This window comes from Lepidochelys kempii, chromosome 1 (assembly GCF_965140285.1).
Source record: "Lepidochelys kempii isolate rLepKem1 chromosome 1, rLepKem1.hap1, whole genome shotgun sequence".
NCBI lineage: Eukaryota > Metazoa > Chordata > Testudines > Cheloniidae > Lepidochelys > Lepidochelys kempii.
This window is the reverse complement of record NC_136380.1, coordinates 101,039,270-101,055,730: the sequence shown is the minus strand read 5'-3', so window position 1 is coordinate 101,055,730 and position 16,461 is coordinate 101,039,270. Positions and strand designations below refer to the sequence as shown.

The 16,461-nt window shown below is 39.9% G+C and overlaps 1 protein-coding gene across 13 annotated transcripts in view; it reads right to left on the bottom strand.

Annotated features, from left to right (window-relative positions):
* Nucleotides 1–16,461, bottom strand: part of PCCA (propionyl-CoA carboxylase subunit alpha) — a 420,693-nt gene that overhangs the window by 337,587 nt on the left and 66,645 nt on the right. For all 13 annotated transcript variants that reach the window (XR_012159457.1, XM_073348756.2, XM_073348763.2 and 10 more), the window contains 2 exons: nt 6,330–6,443; nt 2,145–2,198 (listed from right to left, as the gene is read on the bottom strand). Coding sequence is in view for 12 of the 13 variants with exons in the window: in XM_073348756.2 (XP_073204857.1) it covers nt 2,145–2,198; nt 6,330–6,443 (168 nt within the window). In the remaining variant the exon portion in view is untranslated. The remainder of the gene's footprint in view (nt 1–2,144; nt 2,199–6,329; nt 6,444–16,461) is intronic.

Sequence of the window (16,461 nt, the reverse complement as noted above, 5' to 3'; positions counted from 1 at the left end):
CTGTATTCCACTTACAACTAAAGTTTTCTTACTGGCGGGATGGCATCCATTAAAGCTGGATACCCAGGGCAACTAAGCCCCGCCCTTTCCCTCCCCCACCTTACAGCTGGAATCCTGAACAAAATGAGCACAGACCAGGTAAGACAAGGGAAACCAAGGACTATTTACCAATATCCTCTGTAATGTCACAACACTTTTCTCCATTCTTGTATTTTCCTTACACTCATGCTTCAAACATGAATAATAGGGTACAAATACTCTTAATTACTTATTTCAAAATGGTAACAAATATTCCTTACTACTTAAAATATGTGAGCTTTAAACAAATCACACTTTTCAATTAAAACGTAATCAAGTTACATGGTTGGAGATGTGATGGTTCTCAGGGTACCCAGGACTGAGAGTCACCTTGTTAGTTCCTGCCTCCAGCAAGAGGGAGTCTTGCCTGTGATAGCTGGGGTTAGGTCCCTAACACCACCAGCTTGTGAGCCTCTCAAGCACTTTCCTCTGGGCTATGCCAGCTTGCTTTTGCCTTGCAGATTAACAATAGGTGCACCCCACTCCCCAAAGTCCCTTGAAGTGTTCTCCTGTGATATGCAGCCCCTTGAGACTGGCTACTCTCAGAAATTCCCAAACCTCGACTCCCAAAGGAACATGGTACCCCTGTTTACCAGTTTTACCTGAGGTTACCACTCCTGTATAATGCACAGCACTTATCAGCAGTTATAATACAAAAGTAGGTTTATTTACAAAAGAACAAACTCCACTAAAAACGAGAGAGTGAAGGAAAGAAATGGTTAAAATACAAAACAAAATAATAAAATGTGAACTAGGGCTTACATTTATTAATAGTTATCTTTCCTGTCTAATAAAATAGGTTCTCTCTCCAAAGGTTCAGTCTGTTGCAAAGTTGGCTGGTTTCTCAGGAACCAGGATCCAATTTTTCATGAAAAACCTCCGCTCAACAAGATGTCTCCTCAGTGAATGGATGCAGTGTCCTTCTCCCCGGATATACTGCAGCGGTCTTTTGTCTTTATTCCTAAGCAGGGAAATCCCCTGACTGTTATAATGTTCCCTTTTCACCTCCAAATGGTTTTAATGTATATAGTTTGTCTGATGGTTTTCCACTGACTTTTCTGTGTTGTATTGCTCAATTGTCTACCATTGCAACATTACATAAACAGCTAGGCAGAGAGGAGCATCAACTCCCTCCTGCTTGAATTGGCCAGCAAAGAGACACATGATTGCCGATAACTCACTTTCCCGACAAGACCTTAAGGCATAGTTTTAAGTATAGTTACATTATTCCTGACATATTACATGTACATGCGTCCAATAATAATTATGAGTGGTGTATTAGGGGTAGTGAATTTGTCAAGTCTGAGACAGGAATTCCTTGTAAAGAACAGTGAAGCTTCTGCCCATTGGCTCTAATGACTCTCTGGGTCCAAGGAGACAAGAACAATTTTCTACTGAAAGTTGAGAAGCAGACTATAATAAAACTAAATTACCAGATCCTACACCACTAGAAACAATGTGGGATTTACCATTGTCTTCAGTGGATGCAGAATCAAGCTCCTCACCGTGAATTTGGCTCTTTCATTCTAGGCCCAATCATAAAAACTCTTATGCAACTGAATAGTCCTAATAAAAGTATTGGCAGAACTAAGTCCTTGGTTCAATCATTAAAATAAATTTAATAAATTCAGTCAGCTTTTGTATTATAAAAACATAGTTAATTACATGTGAAAATGTATACTTTTCAGTAATATTATAAAATTTATAATGGGAAAATCCTTTCAACATCCTCACCATCCTCTTCTCAGAACACAAAAATCCAGACATACCATTAAAATGCCCCCCTCCCCCAGGGACAGAATCCCTTTATTTTAATATAACCTTTAAGTGTTCTATGAATTGATATTTTGATATTTCAGGTATGTTCAATCACAATCCATCTCTTCATGTTAGAGTGCTGTTCTGGAATATGTGCAGTTTAATCTCTAAATATGCTGCAACAATGTTCTCAGTCTTCTAAGACACTGGTTCCCAATTAATGTACTGCATTTATGACACCTTCCCATGCCAGTGCTTTGCAAAAGATTCATGAACGAAAAACAAAACAAAAACAAAAAACACCTTACCAGACGCCTGGCAAATTCTTTGTTTTCTGAAAGAAATCCATATCCTGGGTGGACCTTTGAAAATAAAAACCAAGGTGAGTTTTAAAATTTGTCAGGTTTCAAAGACTAGAAATCAATACACAGACAGTTGGACATGTCAAGGTGAGACAGTGTCTCACCAATTATTTAAATTAGTTCAACATTTCAAGATTGATTGTCCTCAGCATAGGTTAAGTGATTTGGGTCTCCTAAATCACATCTGTTAACATGCATTGTCTGAACTGGCTTTTCTGGAGGCAGCACGTCTTGTCTTTGACAGAAGGGAGGCACTGTCTCCAGAGGCACAGATATGATCAGAGAATAAAAAGCCAGTCAGCTGCGAACCAGCTGAGCGGTGAACAGTGGAGATGCTAAGAGAGGAGAGCCCACTTAGGCTTTCATCTTGCAGGCTTCTCTGAGTAGTTACTACAGCACCTGAAGAAGCTCTTAGAAGGAAGGTAATATGAATGGGGAGTGTTCAGCTGTTACCTCCACAGGATGTGCCATGTTTGTCTGTCTTTCTTCCACAGGACAGAAGCAACTTTGTCTGTACAAAGTGCAAGCTGGTCTCCATATTGGAAGAGAAGGTTCAAGGTCTGGAGAAACAAGTATTGACCCTGCGTTGCACCAGAGAAATTGAAGATTTCCTGGACGGACATCAGGATATGCTTCTCCGGACACAACATTCTGAAGATTCAGAGCAGGCTGCGCAGTGGGTACAGAAGGACGGTGAAGAAGTTTGGCAGCATGTGACCTCCAGAAGAAGAAAGGAGAGCATCCATGTACCAGCAATGCAGATACAGATAAGCAACCATTTTCATGTTCTCTCCACAGGTACTAATGCAGAGAGTGGACTAGATGATACATCTGCGGGAAGGGTGCAGAAGGAGACTCCGCCGATTGGAAGGCATGAGATGTACTGTCCTAGGGATGAGGGTTCCACGACTACCGCTCCCAAGAGAAGGAGGCAGGTGGTGGTGGTCGGGGACTCCCTCCTCAGGGGGACTGAGTCATCTATCTGCAGCCCCAACTGGGAAAACCAAGAAGTCTGCTGCTTGCCAGGAGCTAGGATTCACAATGTGATGGAGAGACTGCCGAGACTCATCAAGCCCTCAGATTGCTACCCCTTCCAATTTCTCCATGTGGGCACCAATGATACTGCCAAGAATGACCTTGAGTGGATCACTGCAGACTACGTGGCTCTGGGAAGAAGGACAAAGGAGTTTGAGGCGCAAGTGGTGTTCTCGTCCATCCTCCCTGTGAAGGAAAAGGCCCGGATAGAGAATCGTGGAAGTCAACGAATGGCTATGCAGGTGGTGTCAGAGAGAAGGCTTTGGATTATTTGACCACAGGATGGTGTTCCAAGAAGGAGGAGTGCTAAGCAGAGACGGGCTCTGCCTAACGAAGAGAGGGAAGAGCATCTTCGCAAGCAGGCTGGCTAACCTAGTGAGGAGAGCTTTAAACTAGGTTCACCAGGGGAAGGAGACCAAAGCCCTGAAGTAAGTGGGGAAGTGGGATACCGGGAGGAAGCACGAACAGGAGAGCGTAAGAGGGGAGGGCTCCTGTCTCATACTGAGAAAGTGGAACGATCAGCAAGTCATCTTAAGTGCCTATACACAAATGCAAGAAGCCTGGGAAACAAGCAGGGAGAACTGGAAGTCCTGGCACAGTCAAGGAATTATGATGTGATTAGAATAACAGAGACTTGGTGGGATAACTCACATGACTGGAGTACTGTCATGGATGGATGGATATAAACTGTTCATGAAGGACAGGCAGGGCAGAAAAGGTAGGGGAGTTGCATTGTATGTAAAAGAGCAGTATGACTGCTCAGAGCTCCGGTATGAAACTGCAGAAAAACCTGAGAGTCTCTGGATTAAGTTTAGAAGTGTGAGCAACAAGGGTGGTGTCATGGTGGGAGTCTGCTATAGACCACCAGACCAGGGGGATGAGGTGGACGAGGCTTTCTTCTGGCAACTAACGGAAGTTACTAGCTCGCAGACCCTGGTTCTCATGGGAGACTTCAATCATCCTGATATCTGCTGTGAGATCAATACAGCGGTGCACAGACAATCCAAGAAGTTCTTGGAAAGTGTAGGGGACAATTTCCTGGTGCAAGTCCTGGAGAAACCAACTAGGGGCAGAGCTCTTCTTGACATGCTGCTCACAAACTAGGAAGAATTAGTAGGGGAAGTAAAAGTAAGGGATGGGAACTGGGGAGGCAGTGACCATGAGATTGTCGAGTTCAGGATCCTGACACAAGGAAGAAAGGAGCTCAGCAGAATATGGACCCTGGACTTCAGAAAAGCAGACCTTGAAAAGCATCAGGGAACTGATGGACAGGATCCCCTGGGAGAACAACATGAGGGGGAAAGGAGTCCAGGAGAGCTGGCTGTATTTTAAAGAATCCTTATTGAGGTTACAGGAACAAACCATCCCGATGTGTAGAAAGAATAATAAGTATGGCAGGTGACCAGCTTGGCTTAACTGTGAAATCCTTGCTGATCTTAAACACAAAGAAGCAGCTTAGAAGAAGTGGATGATTGGACAAATGACCAGGGAGGAGTATAAAAATATTGCTCAGGCATGCAGGAGTGAAATTGGGAAGGCCAAATCACACTTGCAGTTGCAGCTAGCAAGAGGTGTTACGAGTAACAAGAAGGGTTTCTTCAGGTATGTTAGCAACAAGAAGAAAGTCAAGGAAAGCGTGGGCCCCTTACTGAATGAGGGAGGCAACCTAGTGACAGAGGCAATGGAATGCGTTACTTAGGGAGGTGGTGGAATCTCCTTCCTTTAAGGTTTTTAAGGTCAGGCTTGACAAAGCCCTGGCTGGGATGATTTAGTTGGGGATTGGTCCTGCTTTGAGCAGAGGGCTGGACTAGATGACCATCTGAGGTCCCTTCCAACCCTGATATTCTATGATCTTTTTTGTTTCTTTTTTTGCCACACTTCTCCTACTACAGATATCTCAACATGTATCCTCAACCACACCCTTTCTCTTCCTCTTTAAACCACCCGCCCCACCTATTCCCTCCCAAAAATTGTTTTAGCATAAGATGTTAACAGTAGTTCTAGTGTCTACCATTAAAAGTTCTACCACCTCTCATGTTCCTAGCACTGCTAGTGATCAATGGGATAATGTGCTCTGCTTTTTCAGCAGGGACGAAAGCAATGTGTCCTCAGATCAAAATTATGTATCCCCACGTGCTATCCCCACTCTAATAAAAATTCTGCATATTTACACAAAAACAGCACTTTTTATTTTATATAAACTGTCAACTAAAGAAACATTCCGACAGACTAAAGATTATAGAATAAACTATTTTTATCTTCGTTGTCTCAAACAGTGTAAGCATCTGTACTATTTGTAAATTTAATTTCAAAGGGTTTTTGTTTTGGTTTTTTTGCAAGCACCATACTGAAACACATTTATTTCAAAAGAAACAGTAATACTAACTGAGCCACTCCAGGGTAATTACTGGTGTTGACTGATTCCATCCATCAAATTTTATTTAAAGATGTTTTTGTACATAGTAATGCATTTAATTCACTGGTACCACAGCAAAAAGCATTATTCCAATCAGTTATATGTATGTTTGTTTTTCCAATATAATCCCTGTTAAACTTTGGATCTCTAGCCCATTGGGATGGGAGGGGGGCAGACAACAGGAGCCATATTTACCCGTCTATGCTAATGTGCATTTTGTGGAACACTATGAAACAACAAAAATAATTATTGGATGCACCATTTACCTTTTCACAAGTGTAATTGTGTGTGTAATTTTAAAAATGATTAAAAACAAATTTAAACAAAAGCCTTTTTTGGACACAATTTATAAAAACATCAGAAAAAAGCTGTTATGGCATGGAAAGGGTTAGTGCTCAAAACTAATTGGGTTTTTTTTCCCCAAGCAAATTTGGGAATGAACTGAAGCTGCTCCCTGGTGTGAAAGCTGAATCCAGCAGCCACCTGCAGGATCAGCGACCAGAACTGCCAGATGCTACAAAGCCTTTGATTTCCAGTAGCGATTTCGGCCACATTTAACTCATGTGACATGAACTAACTGGAATAGCATATTCAATCACTTTTTTTTTTAAATACAAACTCTGGCTTTTCTGCTTTCTATATATGAAACAGCTGCAGCAGATAGACTCATTCAGACTCACAGCTTGGGCCCTGGTTTTCTTAATGGCTTCCATGATGGCATCCATGTTGAGGTAGCTTTTGCTGGTGGGAGCTGGGCCAACACAGACAGCCTCATCCGCCATTTTCACATGAACCTGAAGAGGCAAAATTCTGCATTAACAGATGCTCCCAGCAAAAATAATTACCACCACCCTGAAATATGCACACAAATCTGATTGTTTCAAAGATAATTAACATACCATAGCCACTTCTAGAATGTGCACTGAAATTAAACATCAATGTACAAGAACTCAAAGTAACATTAAATCACATTTCATTTGACCCAAGCTTAAGTCACTGTCAAAATGTTTTATTTCAATATATACTTTGTATTTGATTAAATAAAATCATGACAAATATAATTTCAGCTTCCTGTACTGATCATCTATATGTAAATTCACTGCCTAAAACTACTTTGTTACATGTAACCAGGGTAGCCTAATATCTTAATACTTAACAACAAACATTCATGGCCAGTTCCAAGCAGGCTCCCCAGGAAGTTGGGGATAATTAGAGTGAATTGAATGAAGGGATGCAGTGAGTGTCCCTGCACAGCATCAGGTCAGCACCATGCACAAATTAAAGCCTATGACTAAAGAGTTCAATATCACTACACGTGAACCAGAAAATCTTGAAAATTATTTAAGCAGGCTCATATTTGATTCCTGATCCATTGTATCCTTATTCACGTGTACAATTGTCAAATACATTTTTAAGTCAAATATTAACATACAGAAGTCTAAGAAAGTTTTCCCCACATTTTATAGGAATAATTAAATAGAAATGTTTTGGAGAAATGTAAATGGGTCATCTGCATAACACACTAGGTTGTTTTCGTTTGGTTGGGAGAGAAGTTATAAAACTGCAACTAAGCAGTGATCTTTGCATTGCTTTGGGAGTCCCAAGGTGATTTTTAACTACATATTTTCTTTTTCAAAAAAATACATACATTTGATAAATGAGAAACGTTTAATTGCAATTTGCAAAATGATTAAAATATTTTTTTTAAGCCAGTGTCTATGTTAACATATCAGTTCTGGCATTCCAGCATTAGTACAAATCCAACACACCTGAAGACCTGTTTGTTATTTCTTCCAGGTAATATTTTAAAAACACTACAGCCAAAATATTTTTTTTAAATTAACACATTACAGTTAGCTGTTGGACACTGGCATTAAAATACATGAAAGTAAGTAGCAAAATTTAGAATACTTTCAGTTCCTTGATTTATTTTCTTTTAGGAGTCTTACTCCAACAGCATGATAATGTTATATTGTAAATAGAGTATGAAGTTGTCAATTCACATGGTGATGTATAAAAACAGTTTGCTTTTTATGTTGCCTCTGCATATTACAGGATTATTCAAGGAAAAAGATGGTAGAGAAATGCACACATACATGAAGATATATATAAAACAAGAGAGGCAGCCAAAATATTTTAATGGCACAAAATTTTGCTTGAGAAGCAAACATTCAAGAAGACGTGGTAAAAACATTTCTAGCAGAAGCACAATTTCCTGATGTAACAGGGGCGTTTGTTCTGAACCTGAGTTTTGTTTCTCATTTTTAGTCAGGCTTTTAAGAGTTAGTTTGGAGAATTAAACCCTAATTCCCAGATTCAACAAGGTGCTTAAATTCATGCTTAATTTTAAGCATATGATTTGTCCCATTGTAATTAGTAGGGCTAATCACATGCTTAAAATTAGGCATGCACTTAAATACTTCCCTGAATCAGGATCTACAAACACACCTCACTTTCTGGAATCTCTAATCTACCACATGTGAACCATCACAGCTTCTGACAAATACTTAAGTTTTACTATGTAGTTATTCAACTATACCTTTTTTTTTCTTTTTTATAAATAAAGTCTTTATGGAGGAGATTTTAATAATGTCTATTTGAACACACAGAAAACAATTCTTAGATTGTAATATATTATTTTGAACAAACATTGCCAAAATTAATTTATGCACTAGCTTTCATTAAGCACTAAGAGCAAGAACATTTTAAGGTCCAAAACCTGCATGCATCCTTACCATAGAACCATATACTGGAAGGTACCTTAATAGGTCATCTTGTCCAGTCCCCTGCACAAACATTCCTGACAGGTGTTTGTCTACCCTGTTCTTAAAATTTCCAGTGATCGAGATTCCACAGCCTCCCTTGGTAATTTGTTCCAGTGCTTAATTATTATTACAGTTAGGAACTTTTTACTAATGTCTAATCTACATCTTTCTTGCTGAAATTTAAGTCCATTACTTCTTATCCTGTCCTGGTGGAGAAAGAACAATTTATCACCCTTCTCTTTACAACAACCTTTTACATAGTTGAAGATGTTATCATGTGCCCCCTCAGCCTTTTCTTCTATTCTCCAAACTAAACAAACCCAATTCCCCCCCCCCCCCGCCCTCCTTTCCTCATAGGTCTTGTTTCCTAGACCTTTAATCATTTTTCTCTCTCTGGACTGTCTCCAATTTGTCCACATCTTTCCCAACGTGTGGTGCGCAGAACTGGACGTATTTACTTTAGTTGTGGCCTGATCAGTGCTGAATAGAGTGGATGAATTATTTCTTGACTCTTCCTTCCTTCTTCTTGCTAATACAGCCCAGAATGATGTTTGTTTCTTTCGCAATAGTACTGCATTACATTTTTGACTTTTATTTATTTTGTGAACCGCTATAACCCCCAGATCCATTTTCTGCAGTACTCCTTCCTAGACAGTCATTTCTATTTTGTATCTGTGCAATTGATTATTCCTTCTTAAGTGCAGTATTTTGCATTTGTCCTTATTGAACTTCATTCTATTTATTTTCAACCATTTCTCCAGTTTGTCAAGATGGTACAAAGTTTAAAACTTCAAGAACATATGTAATCTTACTGACTTAAATGAGACTATTCAGGTGAGTGAAGTTAAGCAGGTAAATGTTGGCAGGATTGAGGCTTTCCTTACAGTAACATATAATCTTATGACAAAAAGTTAGATGATCATTTTTTTGAATACCAAAAGGGAAAAAAAAAAAAAACCCACAAAAGCGATACAGACACTCAAACACAGAACTGCATTCATTAGAACTACTGTGAACTGAGTCAAAAGTGACATTTCTGTGTTTATTTCTCCTTTTTTCTTCTCTTCTTTCAGCTCCTCTCCTCCCTTAGCATTCCCTGCTCACTTCTTTTTCCCCCTCCCCCTTGTTTTCTGGTTGTTTCCCTTCTCCCTCCACCTCCCCCAAATTTTCCCTAATTGCTGGCATCTTCCCCATCCCTTGCTCAGAGTTCAGCATCAATTCAGTCCTCCCCCTCCTTCGCTCTACCCCATGTGTAGGCATAGCAAAAAAGTAGAATTGACAACATCCTTTATTAGTTTCATTTTGCCTGTTCTGCTCTGGCATGGCGCACAAAGCAGAGACTCTCTGCATGCGAAGCCAAAGAGCTTTTCATGCCACCCTCTGGCATGAATGTCAGCATTTGTTGACTTTAATGGCAGCCGCTTGAGTAACTGAAGGAATTGAGTAACTGAAGGGGCATGAACCTTTTATATAGCTGATTATTTACTGGCTCTAGTCATCCAACTTTAAAGACCAATTTCATACTAGCATTCATGTGCTATCCCTCTAATACCTGTTAAGGCAGGCATTTTACTTATTATGTAACACACTGGATCATGATGAGTTTGTTCATGTCGTGTACCATGAATAAATTACATAACATATGGCAAGTTATATTGAAATATGATAGTAATATCTAAACCTACAGAGTACCCACAATTACAGGTAACTATTACAAAGTCATTATTTGTATCTACATTACAATAGCACCTTTCAAGTTACCACACAATGATGAGCAAAGACATTCACGGTAATACTGCAAGGTCCCTTCTCTGAAGAAACCAGAAACATACATACATGCAGATTTTCTACATTTCTTGAAGAATCCAATACTTTTCTCTTTGTAAGCATTGTGAATTTCAGCAGTCTCCTCTGAAATTCAAGTGGCTTTAGCTTGTCAGTTATAAATGCCTATACTGAGTGTGTGTTTGGTTTTCTTTTTTAAATTTAGCCATAACTTATTTCATGCTAAACTTTGCAAGGGAGTAATTGTTTCCCTTCATTTACTTTCAAATGAAAAAAAAAAACCTGGTTTTTAAACAACTGTTGAAACTGTTTGGACTTTGATTAGTTTAAATTATTAGAACATCAATTTAATCTCAGCTCTACAGGTGGAAAGTACCAACAAGTGGAAGAATGTATGTTTTTGAGGTGCCTGACGGTTTCTGCTCTAAACTTTAACAATGTTGAACTATCCTCCCTCCAACCTATGTATTTCAAATAGATACAGGGTCCTAAGATGCTAATGGGGGGTGGAGGGGGGACACAAAACAAAAAACAAAAAAACAAAATGATACTTTACCAAGTCATGTCTTACACCTATGTACAAGCTGCTTATACTCTCCAAAATTAACATATCTAGAACACGTTTCATAATGACTAAATATTTTGTGTCATGGTTGGCATAAGACACTAGAGTTTCTTCAAAAGGGTAGCTAAAAGATCTAGCAACATGTGATACCACACATCTTTCAGCTAACTCAGATTTAAAGGCAAAATTTAGCAACCTGTGACACCATGTGGGTTTGTGATACTCCTGTGAGCGTGGATCCATACATCAATCAACAGATTATACTCAACCACAGCATTATTTCTTCCCAATCCCCACATCCATGACAAATCCATTATGGAAAATATTCTATATTTAATTAGTAGTTCAACCATAAGAGAAGTTTATTTAGGCATAATCATTCTATTTAAATGTTTTTTAATTAAGTATCCAAGAAACATCCGAATGGAAAATGCTTTTACAAATCTTGAAGTAAGATTGTAACAACCATGAAATTTCAGATTTATATAGCTGAAATCATGAAATTTACAATTTTAAAAATCCTATGGCTGGGAAATTGACCAGAATGGACCCTGAATTTGGTAGGGCCAAAGACATGAAGCATAACTTGCCTTTTCTTACAGTGTAAGGTATGTTCTTTTGATTTTTTAAAAAAAGCATGCCACCTGAACTGTGCCATGTCACAGCCAAAAATGCAGCTTGTGAGGCATGCCCCATCACCACACAAGGGGAAAAACTGATCTTGTGAAAGTTTGTCATGGCCACGTATTGATCTCTAAAAAAGAAAAGGAGTACTTGTGGCACCTTAGAGGCTAACAAATTTGTTTAAGCATAAGCTTTCATGAGCTACAGCTCACTTTTCTGGAATTCTGATCTTGCAACAACTCCAAGTTGAATTGCCATCCTCCAGAACAAACAACTTTTGGACATATCACATCTTTATAGTTAAGAACTCATGAGAGCAGCCACGTATGCAATAAGATACTTTAGACACTAGAAAAGAACTACAATCTATGCGTTTATTCCCCCTAGTCTTCATGTTATAAAGAGCATGGCGCCATAAATCTCACAACAGCAGCACTGTCACGATGAAAAGGCCATAAATACAATTCCTCTTCAGAAGACAAAGTTCCTTGTTTACTCAGCCAATAAAGCTACATCTACCCTATACTCCACTGGCAGGAGTCTGTAGTAGCTACATGTGTCAGTGAAAGGCTCTGGCAGAGAAGGAAGCAATGAGGAAAGGATTCAGCAGCTCCCCCACTGCTGGAGCCCCTCATGGCAGTAAGGAAAGGCCCTGTTTTGGGGAAAGGCTTCAGGAGTAGAGAGTTGCCTGAGCCTTTCCCCGCCGCCTCCCTTCCCACACTCCCATCCCCTTCCCAACACACACACACACACACACACACACACACCCCTCACCAGAGCGTTTCCCCACCGTCAGAGCGTCCTTCCCTGTGGCGGGGAAAAGCTCCAGCAGCAAGACACTACACACGGGCAGCAGCTATAATAGCCTTCCCTGGCGCTGCCGCTGACCCGCTGCTGGACAACTGGAGACCCCCACCGCCTCCTCCACTCCACTCCCCACCCCCAAAGGTTCCCTGCTTCTCGCCGCACTGCTAGGGCTGGCTGCTCAGCGGACCCTCAGGGTCAGGAGGAGCTGGTGCTCGGGGAGGCTGCCCATAACTCTGGGCCCAGCTAAACTCTGGCCGGGGGGGGGACGGGGGACGGGACTGCACTGGCTCAGCCCAACGCTGGGGCCGGCCTGGTGCTCAGGGAGCATGTGGCGGGGGGCTCCTGAGCTGGGACTTGGAGTAGAAGGTGGATCTGGGTTCCCCTACTAACCTCTGCAGGAATGGCACGGTCAGAGTAGTAAAGGGAAGACTGCTATTTTGTATGGAGGGACTTTGATACACCACCCGGGAGGGGAAACATACATGATGACCAGACCAGAGGGCCAAGTCAAAAAGAGGAAGCCCCTTGCGTGGCAGCTGGCCAGAGGACGACAGGAGAGACACCATCAGAGGAGGGCAAAACACCTCGTCAGTGCTAATCCCCAGAGCAACCAAGACAAGGTGCCACGAACAGCAAGTGCACCCAACGAGGGTGCATAACATCCAGTAAGGTTAAATAGAAAGCACAACCTTTGATTACTAAACAAAGACTTCTTCAAAGATGAAATTCTTTAATGACCGAATATTCTTTTGCAGAAAACTCAGGAAGCACTGTTTCCAAAATTCCAGAAAGTGATACTGAAGACACTTAATCTGATCCAAAAATCTATGATGAAGTAACTGGCACAGTTCATCTGGATAACTTTCTAGGTTGTCGTGGCTAGTTACTATTAATAGAAGGTACTAAAATATTTGTATGATTTGATGCCAGTACACACTGTTGTCCAGCTATGCCATACCCAATCTGTGTTGACTAATTGTCCCAGTGACTTGTCTTGGAAAAGGAGAATGGTTTGTTTTTCCTAGTTTCATATCTGCAGATAGCCCCTTATTTATAGATCTTATTTATAGAAACACAATAGGATAGGGGGTCACAAGTGGCAGGTTTTATGTCCAGGATTTATGTACAATCTCTTGAGATTTAGAGTTTAACTTTGCAGAATAAATGTAGTCTTCTTCACCATTAAGTCATTCAATTGCTCCAAATGACTAATATGTGTGCACACACACACCGCAGCACAGTGTTTTCAAAACCAGTGATCAAAACTATTTTTCTAAATATGGAAACTTTTGGGGATAAGTGGGTGTACATATATATAATGTGAACACTTCAACTTGAATGGAAACACTTATAACTTGACTTCAACACTGTTTATGGTCTATAAAATGAAAATACTTTTAAAGTCAGATGCCTAATGTAAATTATAGCTTATAATACAACAAGTATACATTGACTATAAAGGCCTTCATTTCTTTCACACAGATCATATTTATTTATATAGGTGGCATGGCATGACACAGAAGTGTGTTCCTCATTCTCCTTAGGGTAATTCCCACCTACTCTTTGTAAAAAGTGAAAGTTAATTTGCAGGGAGGGTGGAAAAGAGGGAAAACACATATCTGATCAGCTTTTTAATCCAAAGTGCCAATATCACCTGCATTGCTTTCACACAAGTCTTGCACTTCAGACAGCTGCTGATGTTTACCATATGACAGATGCCAATTATTTGAGTGCAAATGCCTAATTAAAAAAAATTTAAAAAAACACCCACACCCACCCAATCCCTCAGGAGATAAATGTCTGGGCTTCCTGAGTGTCCCAGCTTTTCAGACTACGTCACCCTTTGTATCCGCAGGTCTTCGTATGCGGAATTTTATGCTGCTGAAGGACACACGGTTACACTAAGTGGCTGCTAGTTTTTCCACTCCCTCTGTCCATATTGGATTCTATAGTTTACTACCATATTTCATATTTGTATACATAGTCAGTCTTTGCCAGATCTGAAAAGTAACGATAATTCTATCAGAACACCTCTGTTTGGTATGCTAAATAAATGGGATCTTGACTGTTGTTTGGACAAAAATCTAATCAAACAAGTCATACTCCTTTTTAGTTCAAATCAGTATTACGCGCCAACGGATGTTGTTCCAATATAAGTGGGTTCACCCAATTGACCCAAACTGAGTAATACAGCTCAGCAAGACAAACTACAATTAATTCAAACCATAAAATGGGGCTAATGAGTAAACCCTTTGTAAGGTAGCTTAAAAAAAAAAAATGGGCATGGAAAACTCCAAAATAATAAACAATGCAAATTAAGTTTGAATTCCCTTCTTTGCAAAAAATATACCTCATTTCTCTCTGTCTCACACACACAAAGAAAATACAGTCTAGAATACTAAATAGTTTTTAAAGCCCTATCTATCCACTGAGATAAATGCCATAATTGTGTGGTAAGATGGGTGAAGTAATATCTTTTATTGGACCAACTTCTGTTAGTGTGAGAGAGAAGCTTTCAACCTTACACAGAGCTCTTCTTCAATTGTGTGGTGGTATTTAACCCTAACATGAAATACTGGAATTATTTCTAAACTCTGTGAGAAGCTGAACTGTGAAAGACTACTAGTACAAATATCGCACATATTCCACACTTACTTTTAGTCAGCATTTCAAAAAACCTATATAAAATTCATTTATGCGTATAAAACAAGTCAAGCCTGAAGTCATCATGAGTAGATCAAACTGCAGTGCTATTTTGAAGCGTAAACAATCTAAACTGAGAGTCTGCACACAAAAAAGGTGTAATTTTAGTAAAATTGGTTTTCAAGGGCCCAGTCCTGCAAGCACTTATTTGGCGCACAGCGTTTATTTATGCGAGTAGTCCCATCCAAGCCAATGGCACTACTCAATAAAAGACAATATGCCCAGTAGTCTTAAGGAGCAGGTCCTTGATTAGCAGTCTCACACCAAATAGTCAGGAAAGTAAAACCAGTTTTCTTATCCCATAGTTCAGGCTGGTTTAGTGGTGCGTCCAGATTTTAGAGAGGGGCCAAAACCCACAGATTTCAACAATGAGAGTAGATGGAATGCCCAATTTGGAGTCATCCTTCTTTAAAAAGGAAGATACAATAAGCAGGGAAGAAACACTGTGCTTCTGCTTCATATTGAGAGCCTATACCTTCTGCATGGCAGGACTGTTATTCTTTTGAACAGATATGCACTTTAAATGCATGCAAGTCAAAAAAGGGTGAACATCCCAAGCTACTTGTGACAGAAATGTCCTGTTTCATATGGGGAAAAAAACATTCCAACTTTTGGATTCTTTAGTGAAGTCTGATAAAAATGGTTTATTTTATTTAAATAAATATGAATATTTAGTAGAGTGAATAAAGCAAGGGTCTTAAAATTAATCATATTTGACACAGTGGTTCTTTGGAAGGGAAGAAAGCCTGCATCAGGTTATGCTCATGCCTGTGTCAGAACTAATTCATAAGCAGCAACATGACCTTCTAGAGCACTGTAGCCAAGCTCACTCTTTACCACAGAATGCTTACCCAATGTCATCAATAACAGTACTGCATAACAAAGCTAGTTCTATCCTATCAATTATCCCATGACTTTTGCCTGAGATGTTTCAGTAATAAGTGTGATCCCACCTTGTAGTATTGCAGTCACGCTGCCTGAGCACAGATTGAGATGGTCTATGTAAACTAGGGCAATTAAAACAAAACAAACACCCACACACACACACACACACACACACACACACCAGAAAATTTCCACAAAAATTTAGCCCCCCGATGCTACAAGTTGTTCTCAGGCAGACCCCTGCACTCATTCTCAAAGCACCAGTGAGTTAAATGGAGGGTCAGCTCACACAGACTAAATTACAGAATCAGTGCCTTTGATTATAAGCTTTTTGGGCATGGTCCAGGACATTTTCTACCAGGCGTGTAGTAGCACCTGGCATCCTTTTTGGCGTTCAGTGAATGAATATTTGTGATGTCTTTTATATATAATATTCAATTTAAATAGTAAACCAGTTTGTTCTCATGTTTAAAGATGAATGCCATCCAAAACTATATTCATACAAGTACACCGTTTTTTAAATAGGAAAGCCATTGTTCCACAGCAGTCTATACAAACTTTTGATTCATTAAATGTACTTCATATAAAAACTTTTCCTGTGCTTCAGTATATTGTCATTCTTCTTAAACCAAAATCTTAAAGCCGATATCTAAATGTCTTATTAAACTATGACCTCAC